At 31.7% G+C, this 25525-nt stretch overlaps 1 protein-coding gene, 1 long non-coding RNA gene and 1 pseudogene across 5 annotated transcripts; 1 reads left to right on the top strand and 2 right to left on the bottom strand.

The window, feature by feature from the left end:
• The first annotated feature begins 1315 nt into the window (after positions 1-1315).
• LOC111310899 (LEAF RUST 10 DISEASE-RESISTANCE LOCUS RECEPTOR-LIKE PROTEIN KINASE-like 1.2) lies at positions 1316-7549 on the top strand. 3 transcript variants are annotated; one of them, XM_022910275.2, is made up of 4 exons: positions 1316-2212; positions 5733-5771; positions 5901-6164; positions 6250-7549. In XM_022910275.2, the coding sequence occupies exons 1-4, from the start codon at positions 1462-1464 to the stop codon at positions 7311-7313; spliced, it is 2118 nt and encodes a 705-aa protein (XP_022766010.2). In that variant the 5' UTR covers positions 1316-1461; the 3' UTR covers positions 7314-7549. The 3 variants fall into 3 exon arrangements, with proteins under 3 accessions (XP_022766010.2, XP_089621935.1, XP_089621934.1); XM_089765809.1 differs by lacking the exon at positions 1316-2212 and adding an exon at positions 2232-2778; XM_089765808.1 differs by lacking the exon at positions 1316-2212 and adding an exon at positions 4065-4516.
• LOC149516783 (uncharacterized) lies at positions 3316-4451 on the bottom strand. The gene is made up of 2 exons (XR_016345160.1): positions 4323-4451; positions 3316-4067 (listed from the first exon to the last, which is right to left on the bottom strand). It is a non-coding gene; the product is annotated as an uncharacterized LOC149516783 (long non-coding RNA).
• An 86-nt stretch (positions 7550-7635) lies between the features above and the next one.
• LOC111310909 (LEAF RUST 10 DISEASE-RESISTANCE LOCUS RECEPTOR-LIKE PROTEIN KINASE-like 2.1) lies at positions 7636-13852 on the bottom strand (annotated as a pseudogene). Its single transcript, XR_016345159.1, has 3 exons — positions 13084-13852; positions 9972-10013; positions 7636-8882 (listed from the first exon to the last, which is right to left on the bottom strand). The product of XR_016345159.1 is annotated as an LEAF RUST 10 DISEASE-RESISTANCE LOCUS RECEPTOR-LIKE PROTEIN KINASE-like 2.1 (transcript).
• Positions 13853-25525: the final 11673 nt, after the last annotated feature.

The following is a 25525-nucleotide window of genomic DNA, read 5'->3' as shown; positions in this document are numbered from 1 at the left end:
TAATTATATCTATTTGAAACTTGGGATGCTATTATTTCTACTAGGATATATTAATTTCCCATTGCAAATTACTAGGGTAGCCCAAAACTGTTGAAATATAAAAATGGCAGTGTTTGGACCAAAACAAATTGATCCTGGTCAGAACAAGAAAATAAAACCCGTTGAACAAGTCAGACTATTTTTTAGAATCTTGAAAATTAATTATAGCCAATTGACGTGTTGTTTTGGGCTTGGTTCTTCTCAAATTCGATGGCCAGAAATATCTCATAAAACTTCTAACCGTACTGTCTTTCAAGTCATTCAAGTGATTTTGGTGAACTCCCACCTTGAATCATTGACTTTCAAGTGATTGAAGACTTCCAGCTTAAAATGAAATGGTCCAAAATTGAAACCCCGCGTTAGGCTCTCGAGGCCCACGTCTAAGCCAATCGGTTGCATTGCGTCTATTACCCGTCGCTGCTTTTTGAACCCACAGACGAAAATCTTTCAGCAAGTCAAGGTCAGTAGCCACATATCTTTCTTAATTTCTTTCTTTCCATCTTATGTAAAATTTTAATTTCCTCCGTTTGTTTCGTACGAAAAATGATTTTTAAAAAATAATTTTTATATTTTTGGATATCTATTTGATGAAAAATTAGTTTGTTAATAGAAAATAATTTTTGATCAAAGACAAATGAAGTAACTTTTAGTAAAAATTATTTTTTTTAAAAAAATTATCTATGAACAGAATTATTTATTAATATTTTTAAGTATAATTTTACTTATAAATATATCATATTAGTAAATAATATACTATTAACAAATAATATTATAATATATTAATAAATAATATACTATTAATATAATATATTAATAAATAATATAATAAATAATATTAATTTAATTAATAAATAATATTATAATATATTAATAAATAATATTATAATATATTAATAAATAATATAAAGAAAATAAATAGTTTTATTTTAAGTATTTTTTTATAATAACATAATATTTTAATATTAAATATTATTATTAAAATATAATTATTTTTTAATATTAATAATTTTAATAATAAATAATTTCAATATATTTTAAAAATAAATAATTTTTAATATTTTAATAATTATATTAATATTATTTGAAAAAATTAAATTTTTCAAAAAATAATCAAATAATAAAAATATTTTTATTAACTCATCCAAATAATAAAAAATCTCTTTCAATTTAAAAAATATAAATATTTTTTTAAAAATATTTTTTGAAAATCATTTTCTATGTAGCTTTAATTTCTTTCTTTCCATCTCATGTAAAATTCTAAGTGTGTTAACTTGCCAATTAACTCCCTCCAACCCAATGGTCTATTTTCTTTGGAAAAGATAGCACTCGAAATTTGTTGATCTCCATAGCTTAGCTTCGCATTGCTAAATCTATAAACCTTTCACTTGAAACTATTCACTTGTTTCATGAACCTCCTCCAGCATGGATGCCTTCTTCCTTTTACCCTCTTCCTTCTCAATCATCTCCATCTTCCTTCTCTTAAATTTTTTTGAAGTGTCTTATGCCCTGGATGATCTTCACTTTACTGGATGCAGTCCATTTAACTGTGGAAACCTACGGAATTTTTCATATCCTTTCTGGACCAATGATCAACAACGACCTTCATATTGCGGCTATGATTCTGAAGAGTTCAAACTCAAGTGCATTCAGAATCGGCCACCTGTCATGACTATGAGTTCCCAGGAATTCCTAGTGCTGTACCTCAATTCGTCTCATGGTTTGATAACAATCCAACGGGTGGAATTCGAAGAAAATACTTGTCCTCAGGAGGTTTTGATAAATAATTCTTTTAATTATTCTGACACAGCCGAAAACATTACTCTTTCTTATGGCTGCCAAAGCGGGGAATTAACAAATCATAGTTTCACTTGCAAAAAAGATGGAAGTGAAACGTTTGCTATGTTGTTTAAGAGCAATGAAAGTGAATGTGATGGTGAAAAAGTTGAAATTCCTATTGGGAACAAGGCTTTCGATGAATTCATGCGTGGAATTGCCGCTCTGAATGAAACTTTAGTTCAACCGTTTGATATTAAATACTTTGCATACGATCACTATTGCAGGCAATGCAAGCATTCGGGCGGAAGATGTGGATCCAACAAAACTTCACCGGGAACATTTGTCTGCTACTGTCGTGATCGTCCTTATCAACTTATATGCAAACGCAGCGAACCTGGTATGCCTGCTTCTTATTTCCATTCCCGTTTACCTCTTTCTGAATCATATTCGTAAACAGTCAGTCTAGAACTAGTAGAAAAATGCAATTAAATCCTTACTCTTCCTAATCAGAAACACGGAAAGCTTTCCTTTCCATGGAGGAAACCAATTGTTGTTCACTAGTCTTTTTCTGCTTTTTCCAAATTTTTTTTTATGGCCGACAACTAGCTTTCGGTCTTAATGATCCAATCTTTTTGACGTTTGGTTCCTTGGTGGGCCTTCTAAAAAATCTGTTCTTGATTTCATCAGTAGGTTCCAGGTCAAACTTTTGAATCCGTCAATGGTCCCGGGGAGCAACCCCGAATGGACTGTTCCGGCCAACTCTTTTTGCGTCAAAGCACATCTTCTACTTCTTTTTTTTGGGCCCAACTCAAACATATGCGATTCCTCCATCTTGTTTATATTCACTCCACTACAACTCAGGTTTTTACCTTTGAATATTTTTTACTTTGGTTGACAACTCCGAAATATGTGTGTTTCTGCCTTGCGTAGGCCATCATTTCCATTCCTAAATGCAATTGAAAGGTGAGGCAAAAGTGATCTTACTTTTTCTTTCTGTTCAACCACCAAACCTTGGTTATACGTTAATTTTATTTATAAGAAGTGCCCCAGTCGCACCTATTAAACTATCTTAAACCTTTTCCCCCTCGTGTCCCTTTTAATATTGGATAGGTGTAGACTGTTTTTACTAATGTGCGATGTCCATGAGATTTTTTGTCCTTTCAGCCAATTACAAAGGGCAATTTAGCCTATTCAAATCTACTTCAATTCGTATCATTATGACATCACCATTACATGATGCTGGAGTCTTTCAAATCAAGGATTTTAGTCTAGAATTCCAGGATCGTCGTTATCAGTGACTAGAGTTTCATTTGTGAAAAAAATGTCTAATCTCGAGCTCCAGTAGAAACATGATATCAGATAGGATCTTTGAAGGCAATTAACCCCCTTAAATAATTTCCTTTGTCCTTGCATCTGCTTCGATTTCATTTAGATGCATGCTGGGAGAATTCCCACGGGCCACTGCATTGTGCATCTCATTTTATTCAAAGCTTGCATAAACTACTTTTCGATTTAAATTTATGGAGAGTAGCAACAAAGAGAACAGAGAAATGCAGCATCTTTTGCTGCATAAGTTTAAAGGCAAATGGTCTACCAGAATTGAGGGGAGTAGATACAATTTTCTTGGGTTTGAAAAACTAAAATTTTTACGTTAAGGATGTCTTAATTTGATAGTGGTTTTAAACCCAAGTTTTCTTCCATTGAAGCATTTCGAGTTTAGAGGGTAGGCCTCACCCAATCTTTAACAAATGTGTAGTTTATTGGCCGATGAAGTTTCCAAAATGGATGCATGAGATCAAGCAAACTGCACCATACTTGTGAATATGGAATGGTCAATCTAGGTAGGAAGCGATAGATGGTACAATATCTTTGCTTTTGCTTGAAATGTTGATTTGTCTTTCTCCTCCTTTTCAAACTCCAATAGCAGTCAATAAACAAATTAAAGCTAAATACCATACTCTCAAGAAGAAAATAATGATTCCAATTTCCTTCAACTGCTTCTTCCCATTTCAACACCTTTCTTGTCCTCCAGTCCATGCCATCACTTATTGCTTCCTCCTCAAATGGATCCACAAAAGCTGCTATGTTTTAGATCATTTCTCTGTATAATTGTCATCTTTTTGATCACCTTGGCAACTGAAACCCAGTCCGCCGAGTCGCACTTTGAGGCTTCTGTGCCTCAAGCTGCGGTATCCTTTTTGGATTTTTGAAGAACAGGAATCCTCTTGCGGTTATCCAAACTTCGAGATCACCTGCAAAGAGGAAAATTCTATAGTCAAAATTTCTGAGGACAATTGCATCATCAAAGATATATTTTACAACAACAATTCATTGCTCGATGTCAATGCTCTTGTTTATGGAGATTATTGTCCAACTCCTCGACAAAATATTAGCTTTGATCGAACTCCTTTTGGTCTAAGTCTTGATGATGTCAATCTTTCCTTTTTATTTAATTGTGAGGGGCAACAAGAGTACCATAAATATCCAGTAAGTTGTGCTAGCAATACCTTCTTCTAGATCTTTGCTGTTTTTCACAAAGAAGCTTTGGAGAATACTAAATGAAGTTTTAAGGATGGGTTTCGTTTTGAACTGGACAGCAAATAGTTGGCTGCAATTGTAGGAAAAGTGGAGGGCATTGTTCTTTCGATAATACTAATGAATTTGTTTGGTTTTGCTCGGATGGATCTCATTTACAATGACGGTAATTCCAAAGGACATTCACTCTAAGTCTACCAATGCCTACTTCCATTATTTATTCATTTATTGGTCGTTCTTTTTCGTTTGCGCTCATGTCCTGCAATGGTTACTATCTTAAGTCTATGATAGCATTATATTATATTGAGTACCATTAAATCAAACAACTTTTATAGGATTCAGGATCCACTCATTGGAATAGGGTGTCCAGAAAATTTTTTCATGGACACCCCAAAATTGTTTCCTGCACACACTTTGGTAGCGGCACCATCCTGTCCCTTTTTAATGCATTTACCCCGCTGAACCCGAGGAGTTTGATGAATACAAGTATTGTTGTTGGAACATTGATACATAACTAATGGAATGCTTACTGTATCCTCATTACCCGATAAAATAATCTTCTCTGAATTGGTAAAAATGATCTTTCCCTCATGATTGGTTATAGAGGGAACCCCTGAATCTAGAGCCACTTGATGTTTCAACCCAGTTCCAACAATGCACTTCTCCAAACGAAAAAGCGGAACTGGGTGTTGTATATTAGAACTTGATTCGCGTCATTAAGTTCAATCGATAAAATTGATAAATACGTGGACAGCTATATATATATTATAAGTGAACTGGAAAAAATTCTGGATGACCATTGATGGGACCCGTAAATTTCAGGACAAAATCAGAATCTCCTTTCTTTCGATTGTTACATGTTTTACTTCTACTTTCTTTTTTCATAGCTGAAGTTCAGAATATATAACTTGACTTAAACTGCTGATAATTGACCCTTTGTGGGATTACATATCGCTTGCAAGTGTTAAGAATTTTGATGGATTGTGTCCATCCTATTTGTCATGTTCAACTTTTCCTTGCTCTGCACCTTCTCTGTTGCAAAACCTTGTCATTAGCACAGAGAACATCTTGTTTTGTTTTAGTTTAAGCTTTCTAGATGGTTGTCCATATTGATGCTGTCGATCTCATTCCTTGAAGATACAATGGAAATGGGATTATAGCTGCAGAATCAGCAAAGAAGCATGTTGCAGACAAATATGTCTAAATTTTACCTGATAGATTTTGCCTGTTTCGTATCACACGAATCTTAACCCTTTATTTATGTTTTCAATTTTTTTTTTCTATTAATATGTTTAAATTTTACCTGATAGATTTTGCCTGTTTGGTATCACACGAATCTTAACCCTTTAGTTCTGTTTTCAATTTTTTTTTTTCTATTTCAGACCGGAATGATTTTAACTTGGGAGCAAAGCTGGCCATCGGTAATATAATCCCCTCCCTTATCCTCCTCTGTTCCATTCTTCTCTACAGGCAGTGATCGAGTTGCTGCATGAATTTTCTTTTTCTTTTTCATCAAAATGATATAAAATTTCAACATTAAACATACGCAGGTTTTGGTGCGGCGATTGGAGGCTTAATAATCTCGAGCATCGTCTTCTATTACAGGCCGCACCGTCGCCATGGAAGGATGTTTTTTAAATCATCATGTGTATCCGGAAAGAGTTCTTTTGACCGCTCTTTCATGATGGATCCTGAGATGGGTGATAGCTTTGCTGGCATCCATCTCTTCTCCTATAACGAACTTGAAGAAGCTACCAACAGTTTTGATTCTGATATGGAAGTTGGTGATGGAGGCTTTGGAACTGTATATTATGGTAAGAAAAATAAAAAGTTTCCGCGGCTAGTTCGAATCATCAGTTTGTTGAAACTCTATTGTTCTTATCCATCTTTCTCAACTAGGCAAACTACGGGATGGGCGGGCTGTTGCTGTTAAACGCTTATATGAAAACAACTACAAACGAGTTGAGCAATTCATGAATGAAGTTGAGATCCTAAGTCGATTGCGCCATCAAAATCTTGTCTCACTTTATGGATGCACCTCTCGCCACAGTAGGGAACTCTTGCTTGTATATGAATATGTTCCCAATGGAACTGTTGCTGACCACCTTCATGGTCAACGTGCTAAACCCGGTGCACTCTCTTGGCCCATTCGCTTAGAGATAGCCATAGAGACTGCAAATGCATTGAGATATCTCCATGCTTCTGATACTATCCACCGTGATGTGAAAACCAACAATATTCTCCTCGACGACAATTTTATTGTTAAGGTTGCAGATTTTGGACTGTCTCGTCTCTTTCCAACAAATGTTACCCATATTTCCACTGCTCCACAAGGGACTCCTGGTTACGTGGATCCAGAATATCACCAGTGCTACCAGCTTACTGATAAGAGTGATGTCTTTAGCTTTGGGGTTGTACTGATTGAACTAATATCATCAAAACCAGCCGTTGATATCACAAGGCACCGCCATGAGATTAACTTGTCGAATATGGCCATCAATAAGATTCAAAACCGAGCATTGCATGACCTAGTGGATCCATCTCTTGGGTTTGAATCAGACTACAAGGTTAGGAAAATGATAACTGGAGTGGCAGAGGTGGCATTCCAGTGCCTGCAACATGAGAAAGACATGAGGCCGACCATGGCACAAGTGTTGGAGGCTCTAATGGGTTTACAAAATGAGGATTACGATAAAGGAAAGGCAGAAGAGATGGATATTTCAACAGACGAGGTTGGGTTGTTGAAGAGTGAAGCACAGCCTCCTTCTCCAGATTCTGTGGAGATAAAATGGGTTAGCAGCTTTACAACACTGAGTATAGGTAACAATAAAGAAAAGGCAGAAGAGATGGATATTTCAGCAGATGAGGTTGGGTTGTTGAAGAGTGGACCACTGCCTCATTCTCCAGATTCTGTGATGATAAAATGGGTTAGCAGCTCTACAACACCAAGTATGAGTCACTAAATATCCAGGCATATATAGAAGAGATTGTTTAACTGGTACCGTCAAACCATCCTATATTAAGAAGTGGGTAACTGTAATTTTCTTTCCCTATTTGCCTAGACCACCTTCAACAGTAAATGGATGTAAATATTATCTAGGAATTAATGTAAGAGGTCAGCTTTTGACACTTAAAAGTTTGAGCTGATTCTTGCTTTTGATCAATAACAACCCATTAAATATTAAATATATACTCTTTGTAATTTGGCAAGGTGTAATGTAACAAAGGAATTTATTCCTTAGTTTATTAGTGTTTTCTTTCATGGCATATGATCGGATAAAAGGATAAAACTGAAAGATCAGATATATGAAATTTCATTGAACTATTAAACTTTATTAATACTCTAGACAAATTAATTTCTTTTCCAGCTAAAAAATAAGTACACAGAATATTCTAATATGCAAATGTAAGATCATGATAACGGTAAGGAGGTAGAATCCAGTGGTAAGATTAGAGGAGATCAAGACAAGGGTTAGGTGGAATTTGCAAGACTTCTATGCTTCCTTCCAACATCTCGATCACCTTACTCATGGAAGGCCTGTCTGTCGGATTTATTTGTATGCACCACAAGCCGATTAATATCATCTTCCTTGCAATCTCAGTTTCTTCTCTACTCATGAGACCGAGCAATTCCGGTTCGATATTGCCTTGCTCAAGATGCCGATAGATCCAATGGGGAAAATATATCTCGCTGGTCTCACTTACCCCAACATTTACGTTACTTCTTCCTCCAGCCATCTCTAGAATCATCATTCCATAGCTATAGACATCCGATTTATGCGAAACACCTCCAACGTTTCTGCAAAATACTTCTGGAGCTATGTAACCAATTGTTCCTCTAGCTTCCAACATTGATACAATACTATCTTTCCTGGTGCATAGTTTTGCAAGCCCGAAATCAGAAATTTTCGGGCAAAAGTTTTCATCGAGAAGAATGTTATGAGGTTTTATGTCAAAATGCAAAATCCGGCTGTTGCAGCCACTGTGCAAGTATTCAAGCCCTCGAGCTATTCCGATTGCAATTCGGTAAATTTCTTCTGATGTCAAGTGCCGACGGTCCTTCAAAGTATTCTCTTCGTAAATGAATCTTTCTAAAGATCCATTGGGCATGAACTCATAAATCAAAGCTCTTTTCCGACCCTCTAAACAAAAGCCTAAAAGGGTGACAACATTAACATGAGAAGTTCGACTAATACTTGCAACCTCATTGATAAATTCTTGGCCATTTCCTTTGGATGCATCAAGCAGTTTCACAGCAACAAGGTGGCCGTCTAGTAGCTTCCCTTTGTACACACTTCCATAACCGCCTTTTCCTAGTTTTTCTTTAAATGAGTTTGTCATTTTCCTGACATCGGAATAACTGTATCTTTTAGGAGCTAAAGTTCCATTATTTCTTATGAAAGCCTCAATATCTTGATTACTCTTTGTGAACTTCCAAAGAAAGCCCGTTGTTCTAATGCGTGGGATCTTTGTTCTGAAACAGAGTGCGATGATACAGGCGATCAGTAGACAACCTGCTGCGCCACCAAAACCTGTCATATAAGCAGAAAACTGAGAGAAATCTAGCAGCCAAAAACTGAAGTGCGCTTAAGAAATTTGTTATTTATGGCGTAAAAGATTAGAAGCTATATCTTCCCTCCCCGATGGTCAAAGTGCCTAACATAGCTAATTTAGCATGTCAAACCACTTAAAAGCATGTCATGATGTTGTTTGGAATTTCTGACCTGTAATACTAACTCTTTTATTTATCCCATTACCAATGACCCAATTAGTACTCTGCATATAAATAATATCAAGTATATATCCGTGTCTTAAAGTGGTGTTGTCTTTCTTATCTTAAGTATCGAATTTTTGTAATTTTATATTTAAACCTAATCATTTTATTCATTTTTAATTAATTTTAAATTAAATATTTAATATAATATCAGAACTCAAATTTTATATTATTATTTTTATTTATTACTCTTATTTATTTTCACTTACCTACATGTTAACGTAATGTCATTTCATATATATTAAATATTAAAATTTTTATAATTCTACGTTTAAATTGAATCCCTTTTATTTATTTTAAATGAGATGTTTAACGATACAAAATAATTTGTGTTACACTTTTTTTATTTATCCATGCTTTTATCAAATACATATTTTTTGTTTTTACTATTTGTTTTAATTTACTTTTTAGCTACTTTTTGGAAGAGAAAAAAAATAAAATAACAAGTAAACAATAGAAGTAACAATGAAAGAGAATGTTCATAAAACTACTTAATTGTTAAAGTAATTAATAATTTATAAAACAAAAAAATAATTAAAAGGTTCGCCGAATAGAAATTGATAAACAAAAGCATATAATAATAGTAATTTTTAGAAGCTAAAATGTACAAAATGAAATTGAAATTTTGGTAACCACCAGTTTCCTTAACCTGTGAATCTCTCCACTATTTATCCCACTCTATTTTTTATAGCCATTTTCTTACTTTAATATTAAGAAAGAGGAAAAGAAAGAAAACTAGTTAAAATTTCATCTTCTTCTCTACCCTATTTTTTTCATAATATTTTTCAGTTGTTAAACGAACTTTTAACAAATATTTAAAAGAGCCCTTGGATAAACGATTTCATACCTACAGCAAGCTTTCCTGAAAGATTGAAACTGAAACGGCTTCCTGCAACAAAAGGTTATACCAATTTAGTAAATTTCAAATCACATCAAACCATTTTACGAGTAAATTAAAATCAATGTAAGTTTACAATTAGTAACGTCTAAGGATCAGTATACCCATCCAGCCTTTCGACCCTAAATTGGATATTGATTTTTAAGCTAGAATCAATCATACTCGGCATAACCTTATTAAAATATTTTCATTAATAAATAATATATTTAATTTAATTTTAAATTATTAAAATATTATATTATTTTAATAATAAAATAATAATTAAATGAGCAAATTAAGTCAAAATTGGACTTTTTTTTTAAAAGAGGTTTGATAAATTCGATCTCATACGGCCCAAGGATACATCTATTTACGAACTTTTATAAATTTACTATATTTTCCTTAACCTAAGAATTTAATGTTTATCATCGTACAACTTTTTAAAGTGTTCATCCTCCATCCATCTACCAATTACCTACCAAAGAAGGCATTTAACATGTACACATCATCCCACATGTATGCCACATTGCTAAGGGTGGATGACATGGTGCTAGGATTGAAGCTTTTGTTGCACTTCAAATCGCCTGTCCAATTCTTTTTTTTTTTTTTTTGAAGTTTTGAGAGAGCAGCATTGCTACAAGAGATACTATATGTTAGCGAAATGTAAAGAAGGCCAAGAAAGGAAAGGCATTTTTATAAAAGTTTCCAAGAAATGGAAAGGGAGAGATAGAATGGCTGTTGTCTTTGACATATCACAAGCAGGTTAGGAAGGTTATTGAGAATTTGTTTAATTTATTGTTAGTGAAGTTTTTAAAATCTACAAGTAAAATTTAATTAAAAGAGAAAGAGATTTTATTTTATTCACTATAACTAGAGTTTTTAAACTTTATAAGTAGAGTTAGTAGAGTAGCAATTACAGCTTAAGATATATTTAAAAAGATAAAACATATGTCAATATTTTAAATTAGTTTGCGAAATTAAAAAAAAAAAAACACTAACATATCAAATATTAACTCAAAAAAATTGAAATATGTGACAGTTTTTTAAGCTACTTATAGAGTTAAAATTTATATTTTTAGGTTATGTTTGGTGTATATAAGATGATAGATAAGATAGTATGATAATCATTATATTTTATGTTTGGTTTGTATTTAATTGAAAAGAATAAGATTATAAGGAGAGTTATTATCTTCTTGGTATAGAATGATTCAATCTTCCTAAAATAAAAAAAATTATTTTTAATCCATGAGATTTAACTTACATGTCCTATTATACCCTTAAAAATTATATTAATAATTTAAATTGTATAAAGTTTGAGAAAAGATAATTTTGACTAATAAATTAATTATACTATCATAATCCTTACACGTATCAAACATAAGATAGGATGATATTATTTAATTTAATTCTATTTATAATATCATTTTATCTTATCTTATCATAATCTTGTATATCAAACATGATCTTTGTGTATAAAAATTAGTTTGTGACAATCTTTGGTAAAAGATTGAAAATGGTTTAAAATTTAAATTTAAATTTTATTAAAAGTTTGATAATCTTTATCATTTGAATAAATATTGATTAAAATTTTTTGTATATAAAATATTTTTAATTTACTTTCTATAAATTATATTTGATTTTTTAATGAATTTATCGGTTTTTTATTTTTAAAGTTTTTATATGATTGATTTTAATGGAGAATTTTAAAAAACTTATCTTACGGAACGTTTTCCACGTTCTATCCACACTAGGATGTGTTGATTCACTAAATACACTAAAAATAAAAGAATAACTTTCCAATATTTGACCCCATTCTATTGGATTTTAGAAAGACTTGAGCCTAACATTTATAATTGACACTTAATAATTTTCCACAATGAGAGAGCAGAAGAAATTAAAGATGGCTATTGACCTTGACTTGCAAAAGAAATTAAGGCATTAATGTCTACTTAAATTTTTATTCTGTCTATCAATATGCCTCAAGTTTAATTCTACATATATATATATATATATATATATATATAAAATCTAATGACATTTCAATGGGCCAATTAAAATTTTACATAGAAATCATGTGACTTTTCAACGAACCATTGATAGCATTAAGTTATTCTTTTGTTGACAAAAAAAATTAAAAGTAAATCAAATATAATTCACAAAAAGATAATGAAACACAGTATTTACGCACGAAAGTAAATCAAATAGTTGTTTGAATGCTGAAAAGTTTGCATTTTTTTCAACGAAACTATTTATTTAGATAAAGTAAATTTTTTAAAAATTTTTAAAAATATGTATAATTGACCTATTGAACAAGTTCTATATATTCATTGGATTTGATTTTCAGCTAGCTTAATTTTTATTTAATCATTTTTCAAAGAAAATTAATTAACAAATTTTGAATTTCAATTAATTCTTGTAAAAACTAAAGGTGATCAAGAGAAACACATATTTTTGTGTACTAGACAACAAAGACAGGCAAAGAGACAGAAATTGAGAGGTGAAACTTGGGAACAAAGAAGGCATTGACACAAATTTTGATTGGGTTGGTTTTTAAAATGCAAGATAAAAAATTAATTAATAAACAATTAAATTATTAGCATATCACCTAAAAAAAAAAAAAAAACCGTTTTAATGTTACCTGTGACTCGTCGTAGGTTCAAAACACTGTTAAATCCATCTCCTCTCAGTTGTTGGTAATACTACACAGACCTTTCATCTTTGAAAACCCAACAAAACCCACCAAAATTTTGCTAAGATACTAATATAATTTTTGTGGGTTTTGTTCAAAGATGAAGAGTCTGTACGTCGTATTAACGTATTACCAACAACTAATAAGAGATGGATTTAACAGTGTTGTGAACTTATAACGAGTAGTAAAACTTATGTAAGTGGATCCTCCTTGTATAAAATAAATGAATAAATAAGGAGACATACCAGGTTTGCATTTAAGTTGTGAACATTCCGTGTTTCTGATTAGGAAGAGCAATGATTCAATTGCATTTTTCTACTAGTTCTAGGCTGACTGTTTACGAATATGATTCAGAAAGAGTTAAACGGGAATGGAAATAAGAAGCAGGCATACCAGGTTCGCTGCGTTTGCATGTAAGTTGATGAGGACGATCACGACAGTAGCAGACAAATGTTCCCGGTAAAGTATTGTTGGATCCACATCTTCCGCTAGAATGTTTGCATTGCCTGCAATAGGCATCGTATGCAATGTATTTCATATCAAACGGTTGAACTAAAGTTTCATTCAGAGAGGCAATTCCACGCATGAATTCATCGAAAGCCTTGTTCCCAACAGGAATTTCAACTTTTTCACCACCACATTCATTTTCATTGCTCTTAAACAACATAACCAACGTCTCCCTTCCGTTTTTTTTGCAAGTCAAACTATGATTCGCTAATTCCCTGCTTCGGCAGCCATAAGAAAGAGTAATGTTTTCAGCTGTGTCAGAATAATTAAAAGAATTCTTTATCAAAACCTCCTGAGGACAAGTATTTTCTCCGAATTCCACCCGTCGGATTGTTATCAAACGATCAGATGAATTGAGGTACAGAACTAGGAATTCCTGGGAACTCATAGTCATGACAGGGGGCTGATTCTGAATGCACTTGAGTTTGAACTCTTCAGAATCATAGCCGCAATATGCAGGTCGTTGTTGATCATCGGTCCAGAAAGGATATGAAAAATTCCGTAGGTTTCCACAGTCAAATGGACTGCATTCAGTAAAGTGAAGATCATCTAGGGCATAAGATACTTGAAAAAAAATTAAGAGGAGGAAGATGGAGATGATTGAGAACAGAGAGCGAGAAAAGTCCATTTGTCGAGAAAGTTCATAAACAGGTGAAAAGTCTTAAGCAAAGGTTTTATAAACTGGTATGATGCTGGAAGGGCCCATTTGGTATTGCGACCCGAGTTAATTGATGGGAACCTTGAATTCAGCGGCCCGCCATCACAATGGTAAAGAAAGCCCTTAGAAGGTTACTCTGCCTTGTAGGCGTGTAATCGGGTTGTGGACAAAGACTATACGAGTTTTTAGAAAGACGTGTAACATTTGCAATTGACGACTTACAATTTTCCACTACGAGAAAGCTGAAGAAATTAAAGATAGTTATTGACCTTGACTTCAAGAAAACTTGGAGTCAAGTGGCCAGCCCCTCTTGTAAGTTATAATTGGGTATGTGAAATATATACATGAAACTAATCTCTATATAAATTACTATAATACTCTTCTTTGTATTTGATAAAAATTTAATATATTTCAAATTTATTATAATATTTTTATATTATAATTAGAAAATTCTCCTTATTTTATAATTGTTTACAAAATTATTCTCAATTAAATTACTATAATATCCTTTCTCATATTTGATAAGAATTTAATGTGTTTAAATTTACTATTATATTATCATATTATAATTATGTAAATATCCTTGTTTTTATAATTATTTACTATAATACTCTCATATTATAGTTATGAAAATATCTTTCTTTTTATAAATGGTTAAGATTTACGATAATACCCTCTTACTATAGTTATAGAAATACATTCTTCTCATAATTCATCAAAATTACTATAATGCTTTTCCTACCAAAATTAAGAAAAAGCCCTTATACCATAATTAACTAAAATCACTATAATATTCTTCTATAATAATTATAGAAATGCCCTTATAAATACTTCATAAGAAATTGACATGTGCATTTTGCTTCAAAATCAATAATATATATTAAAACAATCCTCTTGAAAATATTATAATACCCTTATATTTAGTTGATATGATATCGACACGTATCCAAATTTATAACAATATCTTTTTATCATAATTATGAAAATATTTATCTTATAATTAGCTAAAACCACTATTATATCTCCTCTTAAATGAATTACTATAATGCCCCTATTTATATTTGATAAGAATTTGATATGTATCAAAATTTACTATTATGTTATCATATAATAACTACGAAAGTACCCTCCTTTTATGATTAGTTACAAAACTATCTTCTAGTAAATTACTATAATATTCTTCCTCATATTTGATAAAAATTTGAAACATGTCTAAATTTACTATTATGTTATCATATTATAATTACATTATAAATTTATTTCTATACCCTTATAATATAATTACGTAAATACCTCTCATCTTATAATTATTTATTATAATACCCTCATATCATAGTTACAAAAATATTTTCTTCTTATAATTGGCCAAAATTACTACAATACCCTTCTATCATAGTTACAGAAATACCTTCATCTCATAATTTATCAAAATTACTATATTACCAATTCTACCATAATTACAACAAGGGTTAAATATAAAATAGCCCATTATATTATACATTTTATATCAATTTGGTACCTAAAGAAATAGAATTTTAGTTTGTTATTACAAATTTCTTTCCTTCATTCATTTTGATGTTTGAAACTAACGTTGTCAATCAACTTATTAACGTGGCATGAATATCTAATAAGTTGTTGACACATGAAAAAAATCTAATCAATGCCATATCATTAATTGCCACATTAGCATTTAAAATTTTCTAAAAATTTCACAAAAATTCAAAAAAATTTCCAAAAATTTTAAAAATTAAAAAAAACTAAAATATTTAAAAAAATTAAAAACTAAAATATTTAAAAAATTAAAAATATATATGAAAACTTAAAAAAATAAAAAAAATCTCACAATTTTAACAAAAACAAAAAAATTTTGAAATTAAAAAAAAAGAAAATTTTAATACGAATAAAATTTTGTTTAAATTAAAAAAATACAAAAACTTTAAAATTTGATAATAATAAAAATATAAAAATTTTAAAAATATATAAAAACTTTTAAAAACTTGTAAAACTTTTTTAAAAATTAGGAAAAATTTTCATTTTTTTTAATGTTACAATTTTAATTTTTATATATTTTATTATTTTAAAAAAAAAGTTTAGATTTTTTTATTATAAACACCCCAATTTGTTAGGGAGTCTACTAGATTTGGATTTTGTTAATTAAGAATAAAAAATAAAAAAATAAAAAAATGAAAAAATAGGTATTTAGTTTATGTGAAATTGTTTAAACTGGTTTGAGTTAGTTTTAAGGTTGAAGTTTAAAAAGAATTGGGATTCCTATTCGGATTAGGGTTCTTTAGATCAAAATCCTATAAATATCAGACCTAAATCACACAAAACACACATCAAGCAAAAAAAAAAAAAATTGTTTAGAAGAGCTAACAGCAATCCTAGAATTTTTAGGAATTTTTTCTGAAATTTTTCTTGGCAGTTTCTTTTCTAGAAATTTTTTGAAAATTTTTTAGATTCCAATCAATTTTTCGATGAAATTCATATTTTTCGACAGAATTTTCCAGTTTTCGACACTTTTTCCCAGTTTTATGTGAAAATGTAATAGGATTTTAGGTTTGTAGAGGGAATGGGAAAGAAAAGCAACGAGGAGAGAAAGAGGGGAAAAAGAATTCTAACGAAAAATATGAGATTTAGGCTTATATACTCACTGGAAATGACGTCGTTTTGAAGCTTAATAAACTCCAAGATCCAAGTGCTTTCTAGCGGGCGACTCGGCCCATGCATCAACCCATTTCTTCGACCCACATACCATCCAAGCCTTCTAGTCGAGTCGAGCCACATGCCAAGCCTTCAAACTGTCTTTTGATCCTGAAGTCGAGCCACACCGAGCCGTTGAAGTCGAGCTGTTTCTATTTTTTAATTTTTTTATTTAGTATTTTATTTGTGTTTGTTTTTATTTTTGCATGATTAAATTTGAAAAAAAAGATAAAAAAATAAAATATTTTTTTGAGAATAAGTATTAATTATCCAATGATGGAATTTATAGAAATTTTAAATGATAAATTTCTATAAAATTTCTAGGTGAGAAATTTTATCTAAATTTTTCCTAAATGACGAAATAATTTAGATAAAGTTTCGATAATAATAATCAATATTTATTTTTTAAAAAAATAAAAAATAAAAAAAATATTAATAAAATTTTGAAATTAAATACAAATTACTCAATGATGAGATTCTTAGAAATTTCAAATGGTAAATTTTTAAGAAATCTCTAGGTGAGAAATTTTTTCTAAATTTGTCCCAAATGGTGGAATAATTCAGATGAAATTTCAATAAAAGTAATTGTACTCTTTTCCAACTTTGGTTGAAAATATTTGATAATTATCCAATGATGAGATTCTTAGAAATTTTAATGGTAAATTCCTAAGAAATCTCTAGGTGGGAAATTTCTTTAAATTTGTCATAAATGGTGAAAGAATTTAAATGAAATTTCAAAAAAAAAATAATTGTCATATTATTTTCTTCTAAAAAAAAAAAGAGAAATAAAAAAAGAAGTTCTAAGTAGGCCCAAATGGTGGATGAATCAGAAATATTTTCAATAAATAATGATTAAACTTTTTTCCGACAACGGAGCTTCTTTAAGGAAGTAAATGGGATCTTTGAATACTTTTGAGGTGAGAAAATATTTTTAAGAGTTTTACCAGATTTATGGAGAGCTTTAAGAATTATTTTCAATATTTGAACATTAAATTTTAAAAACATTAGAATCAGGACCCTATGATAAATTTAAAATAAAATGGTACCATCCTTTGAATAGGCATGTGGGGGTGTTATAACCTTCCCCACATGTAACCAAACTCTCGAATCCTATTTTGGTTTGTAAACCCGAACTTATTCTTTTAGGGACCCTTAATCAAGCTTAGGAGTTCCTTAAAAGGATAGATTCTTTAGGTGGCTAATCACACCTAGTAAAAAAAGATTGGTGGTGACTCTATTTGTTAAGTTTAGCTATAGATTTTTGGATCTATATGTTATGATAGTTTGGTGACTCCACTGGGGATGCCATAGAAAGTCAAGCCATAAACTTTTAAATTTATCCTATTCTTTGATCCAATGGTTTTAAATTGTAATGATTTGTGTTATCTGTTTACTAACATTTTTATCTTTTATTTTGGGGCATGAACCTATATGTTCCTTCACACATTATTGCATGCATTTGCATTACATGAGCTTTATACCTGGGCTCCATCCCTCTTAGAAAAGAGTAAAGTATTTATGTTCTTGTGAGATGATAATCTCCGAAATGGTTAGTGAAATACTCTCACTCAAATTGAATCATTTTCGTTGATAGCCTGTGATGGATGAAGATTGAACTGTCTTATTAGTATGTGATAGACAATAATGTAAGAAATAATTTGGGAACCTTTAGTGGTCAAAATCACCTAACCTTGCATATAGTTCACCTTTAAATGGCCAACCTTAGGATAGAGTCATTCCCATTCGTCAATAAATGTACCTTAAAATTAAGACACAAAAAGGAACAACTTATATATTACATAACTAACCATTTTGTTTGTTTGATTTTGTGCATCTGCATAATTTTCATACAATTTCATTTTATGCATCATTTTCATCATCATATTTAACATTATCATTTGCATCATTCTTATATAGGAAATATTTACCATATATCAATTATTGATAAATCAGATCTCACATTTATATCCATGGAATGCCAAATGCAATCAAAGTCTGCATCAATTCGTTATGAATTTGCTCATTAATTGAAAGTCAAGTCAGAGAAAGGTTAAAAAAAATAAAGAGATTACTTACCTGAGGGTTTTATCTCTTCATTGTTCGAGAAAGTTCATCTCGATCTCCAACAAAATGATTTGGCTAACTTAAGCATGTCTGGGATGCATGAGTAAAACAAAGTAGAAGACATTTGAGAATAGATATGGACACATAGCTTCACTACTCTAGGTGGATGTGGATAATAATTTGATTAGAGCTATCTTTCAGTTCTAGGATCCTTTTTATAGGTGTTTCATCTTCCATAAAGTAAACATAGTGCCCACAATTGAAGAGTATATAGTCTTACTTCGCTTGGATTTGATGAACTTAGACAAGATCTATTGGTCAAATAAGGTAGGCTATCGTAAAAAGCTAATGCAAATGCTTGGACTTAGCTTGCTTTAAGTTGATGCATGTGTCAAGATAAAAGGTGAAAGTAAGGCTATCCCATAGAGTTTTCTATGAGATTTCATCTAAAGGCATTTGAATGATGATCATGGGTTAGTGGCAATAGCTATAGCTTTATATAGATTGGTGATTTTTTCAAAAATCATTGGACATGTAGATGTCATAATGATAGACTTTATTGATTTGTTAGCATACCAAGTCAATGCAGCATCAACCATTTTAGCAAAAACCATTCATTTTCTAAATTTTTATCACCGAAATGGTAAAGGTCAATTTAATAGGTGCTTATAGCTATTTTATGTATGGATAAAAAGTCACATTGAGTGTGAAGAATGCCAGTTTTGCAAACCATACCTATGTTTCAGCATTCCAATTAAAGAGTTTTGTTACAGCACGCGGCCTAAAGTAAAGTCAAAAGAAGAACGGGTTTCTTACTTTCGAGCCCTTGAAAGCTAAAGGATAATTTAGAGAGCTCTTTAGATACATCATAACACAGTGTTGTATAGTTGTGGGAGTCAACCTTGGGTGTTTTTATTGGGCCTATTGCTATTACATATGCTCTAACTTTGGTAAGAAGACAATCCAGATGTGAGCAATTCATTCCAAAAGCCTATGGACTTAACTAGTGAAAATTTTTTTCATTGATAAATAGGCATATAGAATGATTGAAAAGATAAAAAAAAAATATAGAAGCAAACCATCAAGGTGAACCAAAAGAGGCTTACTTATGATGTCACCCAGAATATAGTGTGTGGCATGCAAGAAGGGATAAAGACATTGTGCTTCCTTAAGAATAAATATTTGGCCATTCCTCAAAACTGATTCTTTAAGATCTTTTGCTCAAAATGGAAACAGTTAAAAGGAAACTCTAAATTGAAAAAGATGAGCTGGAACTAGAAAATAGGTGATTGAAGTTAGAAATGAAAGAGAGTTTAAGGCTTTAAGAATAGAAAATCTAAAGCCTTACAAAGCAAAAAGATCAATAGAAAGCCTCATTCAATAATCTAGATATAACACATTTGTCGGTTACACCTGAGCTTGCTTAACTTTTTTAAAAAAATGAAATACTAAAAGTAAGGGTGGAAGAAGGATAAAAAGCCACTGCTTGGGCACATAAACATAGCCAGATGTTATAAGAGATAGTGGATCAACACACCATACAAGTAAAAGCCTTGTCTAATGAATACAAGGACAAGTTAAATAGAGTGAGTTGTGGAAAGGCATGTGCACAAAAAAATAAAAGACATCTAAGGCATTTGTTCAATCAACTATGTATTGCTACAAATAAAGCATTAGAAATGAAAGAAAAAGTAAAAAATTTAAAGGCTATGGTACAACCAATGGGAGCATATGAGCAATGGCTATTTGATTTTCTAGACAAGATACATAATAATTACTAATAAGCTAGGAAATTTATAAGAAGGCATGATGCTTAGGACTTTAGAATATTGCTTTGGCTTTATTATGATGTAATTTTGAAATTTTATTAAATAAAGTTTTTAATTGAGATTTCTTTAATCAATAATAGTGTGGCAAATATTAGTGCATTTCATTCATGCATTAACATATCAAACATAAAGCATATAATTTATAATAATCATATAATTATGGTACTCAAGGTTTAAGGATAGCTTTACCTAGCAGAAACCCCACTCATCGATATAACACAAGGGCCCGAGTTAGATAAATAGAGCAAGAAAACTCTCATCATCTTGAAAAGATAAAAAATGCCCAAGAAAAGTTTGAAAGTGAGCTAAGTAAAATTTTGGATACTCTAAACAAGTTAAATAAGGGGAAGAGAATAGAGGAGAATACTAGCCAACAGGACCATCCATCATAAGAGGTGATTGACCTCTTATATCCACTTAGTTTTGGTCCACTTCAAGCCCAGTCTACATAAAATGTACCACCATAACAGTTTACATACCCTGCATATCTTGGAATGCCATCAGCTTCAAACCTAAGGTATTATCATAGCTATATGAATCTTATCTTTACTGAAAAGGCAGTGAAGCTAATGTAGGTTCCTGATCTAGATAATTTGAAAGAAAAAGATAAAGAAAAAGCAAAAGTGGTTGAATCTCTAGAAGACTCGAAGATTAGTATGCTAGAAGAGAAGTTACGAGCTATGGAAGGAATTAGTTTTTATGGTTCTATAGATGTTGTCGGGCTTTGTCCGATCCTAAATGTTATTATTGCTCCTAAGTTCAAAGTACCAGAGTTTAAAAAATATGATAGTACGAAGTATCTGAAGACCCATATTACCATGTATTGTCGAAATATGGTAGCCCATGCCTATAATGAAAAGCTACTAATGCACACATTTCAAGATAGCCTTATTGGCTTTGCTACTATGTGGTATGTCCATCTGGACAAAATCCACATTCATTTTTAGAGTGATATGGCTCGTGACTTTATCAATCAATATCGACATATCATGGATTTGGCTCTTAAACATTTGTCTTTGCATAACATAAAAGAAAAGGCAAACGAGTCATTCCAGGAATACACCTAGAGGTAGAGAGATGTAGCTTTTCAAGTGCAACATCTTCTAACTGAAAAGGAAGCTACAATATTGTTTGTTAGCATTCTAAAATCTCCTTATTATTAAAAGATGATAGGGAATGCAATGAAAAATTTCATCGATATGGTGATCTCTTGTAAAATCATTGAGAATGCCATCAAGAAGGACAAATTAGAAAGAGAAAAAACATTCACTAAAAGAGCCCAAAAAAATTGAAGCTCAAACTGTGAGCTTTGATAGACAATAGTTCAAGGGTTATCAACCCTATGCACCACATGTTTACCCTCCATATTATCCCACTGTAAATAATGTTTTCTTTTACCTATACCTACCAAATCCATAGCCATCCTACCCTCCGACCTATCAACCCCCTTTCAGACCTTAAATTACCCTATATAGTCCTAATGCTTAACCTTTCTTAAGACCTCAAACCTGTTTGGCTAGCCCAATGGGTGGTTCATGAAAGTAATGAACTACTCACGATAAACTCGTATTCGATTCAATTCTCATGACATATACGGAATTGTATCAAGAGCTCTACAATAATTACCTAATTGCTCCTAGCCGATTAAAGCCACTCAAGCCATCTTACCCCAAGTGGTATGATCATACAATCTATTGTGACTATCACTATGGGATTGCTGGCCATTCCACCAATAATTGAACTACCTTGAAAAATAAAGTGTAATGATTGATGAATGATAGAATGATCAATTTTGATACAAGAGAGGTAACTGCACCAAACATCAATGATAATCTTTTGTCTAACCATAACATGAACACTTTGAGTGAAGAGGGGGAGCATCACCTAAAAAAATGGTTAAAATCAAGACACCTTTCAATTAGCTATTTGATGCTTTGTGAAAAGCTAACATGATACAACCAGTGAGTCCACACAGTTATCATGAAACATATGTATCAGATAATAATTACAAATATCATAATGGGGTAACTGGCCACTCTATTGAGACCTGTGAGCAGTTTCACTAGAAGGTACAAAAGCTCATAAATTCATACCGAATTGAATTCTATGAAAAATGAGAGGTTTCAAAGAGTATAAAAATATCTATGATTCACAGGCCATTGAAATTGTTTCCAAAGCTAATGACAATTCACTGTAGAGATAAGCCAAAATCGATCATAAACAAGCTCATTCCAAGGCTAGTAACTTTTAAAGTTTTGACTTCATTCCCATATAAGGATAATAAAGTGGTACCCTGAAAATATGGTTGTGATACAATGGTCCAAGGGTAAGAGAAGAATGCTTCTAAGTCTAATATCACCAATATAACTAGTGTAGAGGGCATCACCAAAAGTGGAAGATGCTACACTCTAAAAATGTTAGAAAGGGCTAAAAAAGAAAAAGCCAAGAAAAGAGAAAAATAAAATGATCCAAAAGTAGTACCCAATGATGAATATCAAAAGTTGATGTCAGAAAAAAAAGCTTGTAAATTCTTAAAGCTGATTAAACACAGTGAATATTTTATGGTCGAATAATTGAATAAAATGCTAGTATAAATCTCATTGTTATCACTGTTATTAAATTCAAAATCACACCGAAATATCTTACTGAATGTGCTAAACATGTGGCATATAATGTGTCTATTAAATATGTGAACCATTTAGCTGAAAACTTGGTTATGCCAAATTACATAGCATTTAGTGATGATAAGATTCTTTCAAAAGGAAGGGGAAGCACTAAGGCTCTGTATATCATTATCAAGTGTAAGAGCCATATTATAGTCAAGGTCCTCATCGATAATGGTTTTACTATTAATGTCATGCCTACATCGACTTTGACAAGGTTGTTTATTGATTACTCATGCATAAAAAGTAGCTATATGGTTGCTAAGCCTTTGATGGGACCAAGTGCGAAGTTGTGAGAGATATTGAGATGCCCTTACAAATTGGGTTGTGCATATTTAATATAAGATTTCAAGTGATGGATATCTCTCCATGTTATAGCTGCTTATTGGGAAGGCCATGGATTCACATAGCAGGTGCTGTTCCCTCTAACTTACACCAAAAGATCAAGTTTAATGTGAAAGGTCAGTTGGTGGTAGTGTATGGAAAAGAAGATATGCCGGTGACTTAGCCATTAAATACCCCATATATGGATGCTGCTAAAGATGCACTGAAATGTTCTTATCGATCTTTTAAGCTAGTTAACTCTATGGGCGAAGGATCTACAAGCTAATAATTATCAAAGATAGTGGTGAGTTAGATTATCAATAAAGGTTGGTATCCTGAAGCAGGATTGAGAAGAAATTTACAAGGGATAGAAGAACTTTTGACAATAATGGTCAACAGTGAAAGGCTAGGCTTAGGCTATCAGGCAGAAGAATGAAAGATAAAGAAAATTAAGCAAACAAGAGAGAAAAAAAGATAGCAAGACTAATGGTCATCCTACACCTTTATGATACTTTTAGGCTTAGAGGATTCATTTACTCAGATGCAGAGGAGGATTTTGGACTGAGCATGGAGAAAGCTTTCGCTGAGTTATCTATCTATATGATCGATGATGAAAATATGTATGAGCAAGAAAAATGGGTATGCCCTTTTTTGCTAGATTACGAGCTAAATAATTAGAGCATCATTGAAATGCCTACTATTCTTAAGATCGATTCAATGTAATTGTACACTCCAATAGCTTATGCCTAAAAGCATTGGAGTGGTCTTTCTTGTTTGGGCCATTTATTTATTATTATTTTAATAAAAATTAGGAAGGATACATTTTCATTCATTTCTTATATTGCCTTTATTTTTTCATTTTTTCAATAAATTTCACCAACATATCCCATTTCATTCAATTTCACATTCTTAAATGAACATGAAGATAATTATGATAATGATCAAAGGGTTAATTTTAAAAATTTAATTAACACTGATGAACTTAATAACAAGATAATTTTGAAGAATATGTTATCCCTCCGAACTTAATGAGATTGATTGAGCAAAAAAGTAAACCAATTAAGCCTTATCAGGAGCTAACTGAATTGACAAATTTAGGAAATGAAGAGAATAAGAAGGAGGTTAAAATCGGTGAAAACACCTATTTTATTTTTTTTTCTTTCTTTTTTATTCTGGCATATTTTCTACCAACTACCTAACAGACACCGGTAGCCATCCGAGTAGCCACCCTAACCTAGGCAACCAAAATCTCAGATATTTTAGGATTTTTATTTTGATCTAACTTTATAAACAAAGCCACAAAAATCAGAGAAGAGGAACGAAAAAAGGGGGAGCCTACAAAAACAATTTCAGAATAAAAAAAATTTCTTTCTGTGAAAAAAAAAAACAAGAAAAGCACACACTCCTTCCCGTAGGGAGGAACCATCAACGCCAAGCCCCTGCAATAAAAAACCAAAAAGTCAATTTTGGTGTATAAAAAAAGAGGAGAAAGAAGGGAAATCAAAACTTTAAACCTCGATCTACGCCGATAGGGGCTATTTCTAGTGTAAAGAACATCGGATCCGAAAAAAAGGCATCAAAAAGAGCTTTTGGAAGGATTTTGGCACTTTTCAGCCATTGGCGACCATTGACAGTGACTACTGATGGTGACCTTAACAGTGGCCGATGTGAAAGTCTAAAAGTCGAATAGTGCAGAATTCTGGGGCTTTCTTTGGGGCTTTGAGAATTTTTTTTTCTGAAAAGGGTTTGGAATGAACTGAAAAAAAAATTGGTTTTATATAGAAAGCCAAAGCCCAAAATGATGTCGTCTTGGGACCCTAGGGCCGGCACATTAACTCGTAACCCAACTCGAGGTCCACACCAATCGACCTATTGACTCGTTCCTTCGATAGCCTCTGACTGGTCCAGTTGAACTGGATCAGACTAAACAGAACTGTTGATCGAAATGTTGAACTGTTGACTGGACCACATAATCGCTTGAACAATCGAATCGTTGACTGGTTCGATTTAGGTAAAAAAATTTTTTAAAATTTTTTAAAAGATTTTTTTATATATTATTTTTTATTTTTATTATTAATATTTATGCA

This window comes from Durio zibethinus, chromosome 9 (assembly GCF_047325235.1).
Source record: "Durio zibethinus cultivar Kanyao isolate XHJ-2024 chromosome 9, ASM4732523v1, whole genome shotgun sequence".
Classification (NCBI taxonomy): Eukaryota; Viridiplantae; Streptophyta; class Magnoliopsida; order Malvales; family Malvaceae; genus Durio; species Durio zibethinus.
Note: the sequence above shows the minus strand (reverse complement) of the source record. Positions and strands in the feature narration are given on the sequence as shown.

What these genes read in the sequence shown, in the direction of transcription:
- LOC111310899 (XM_022910275.2), top strand. Translation starts at nt 1,462, where the DNA reads ATGGATGCCTTCTTCCTTTTACCCTCTTCCTTCTCAATCATCTCCATC. An exon ending in ATGCAAACGCAGCGAACCTG is followed by an intron (nt 2,213 to 5,732) that starts GTATGCCTGCTT and finishes TTTCTATTTCAG; the next exon opens with ACCGGAATGATTTTAACTTG. An exon ending in GGGAGCAAAGCTGGCCATCG is followed by an intron (nt 5,772 to 5,900) that starts GTAATATAATCC and finishes AAACATACGCAG; the next exon opens with GTTTTGGTGCGGCGATTGGA.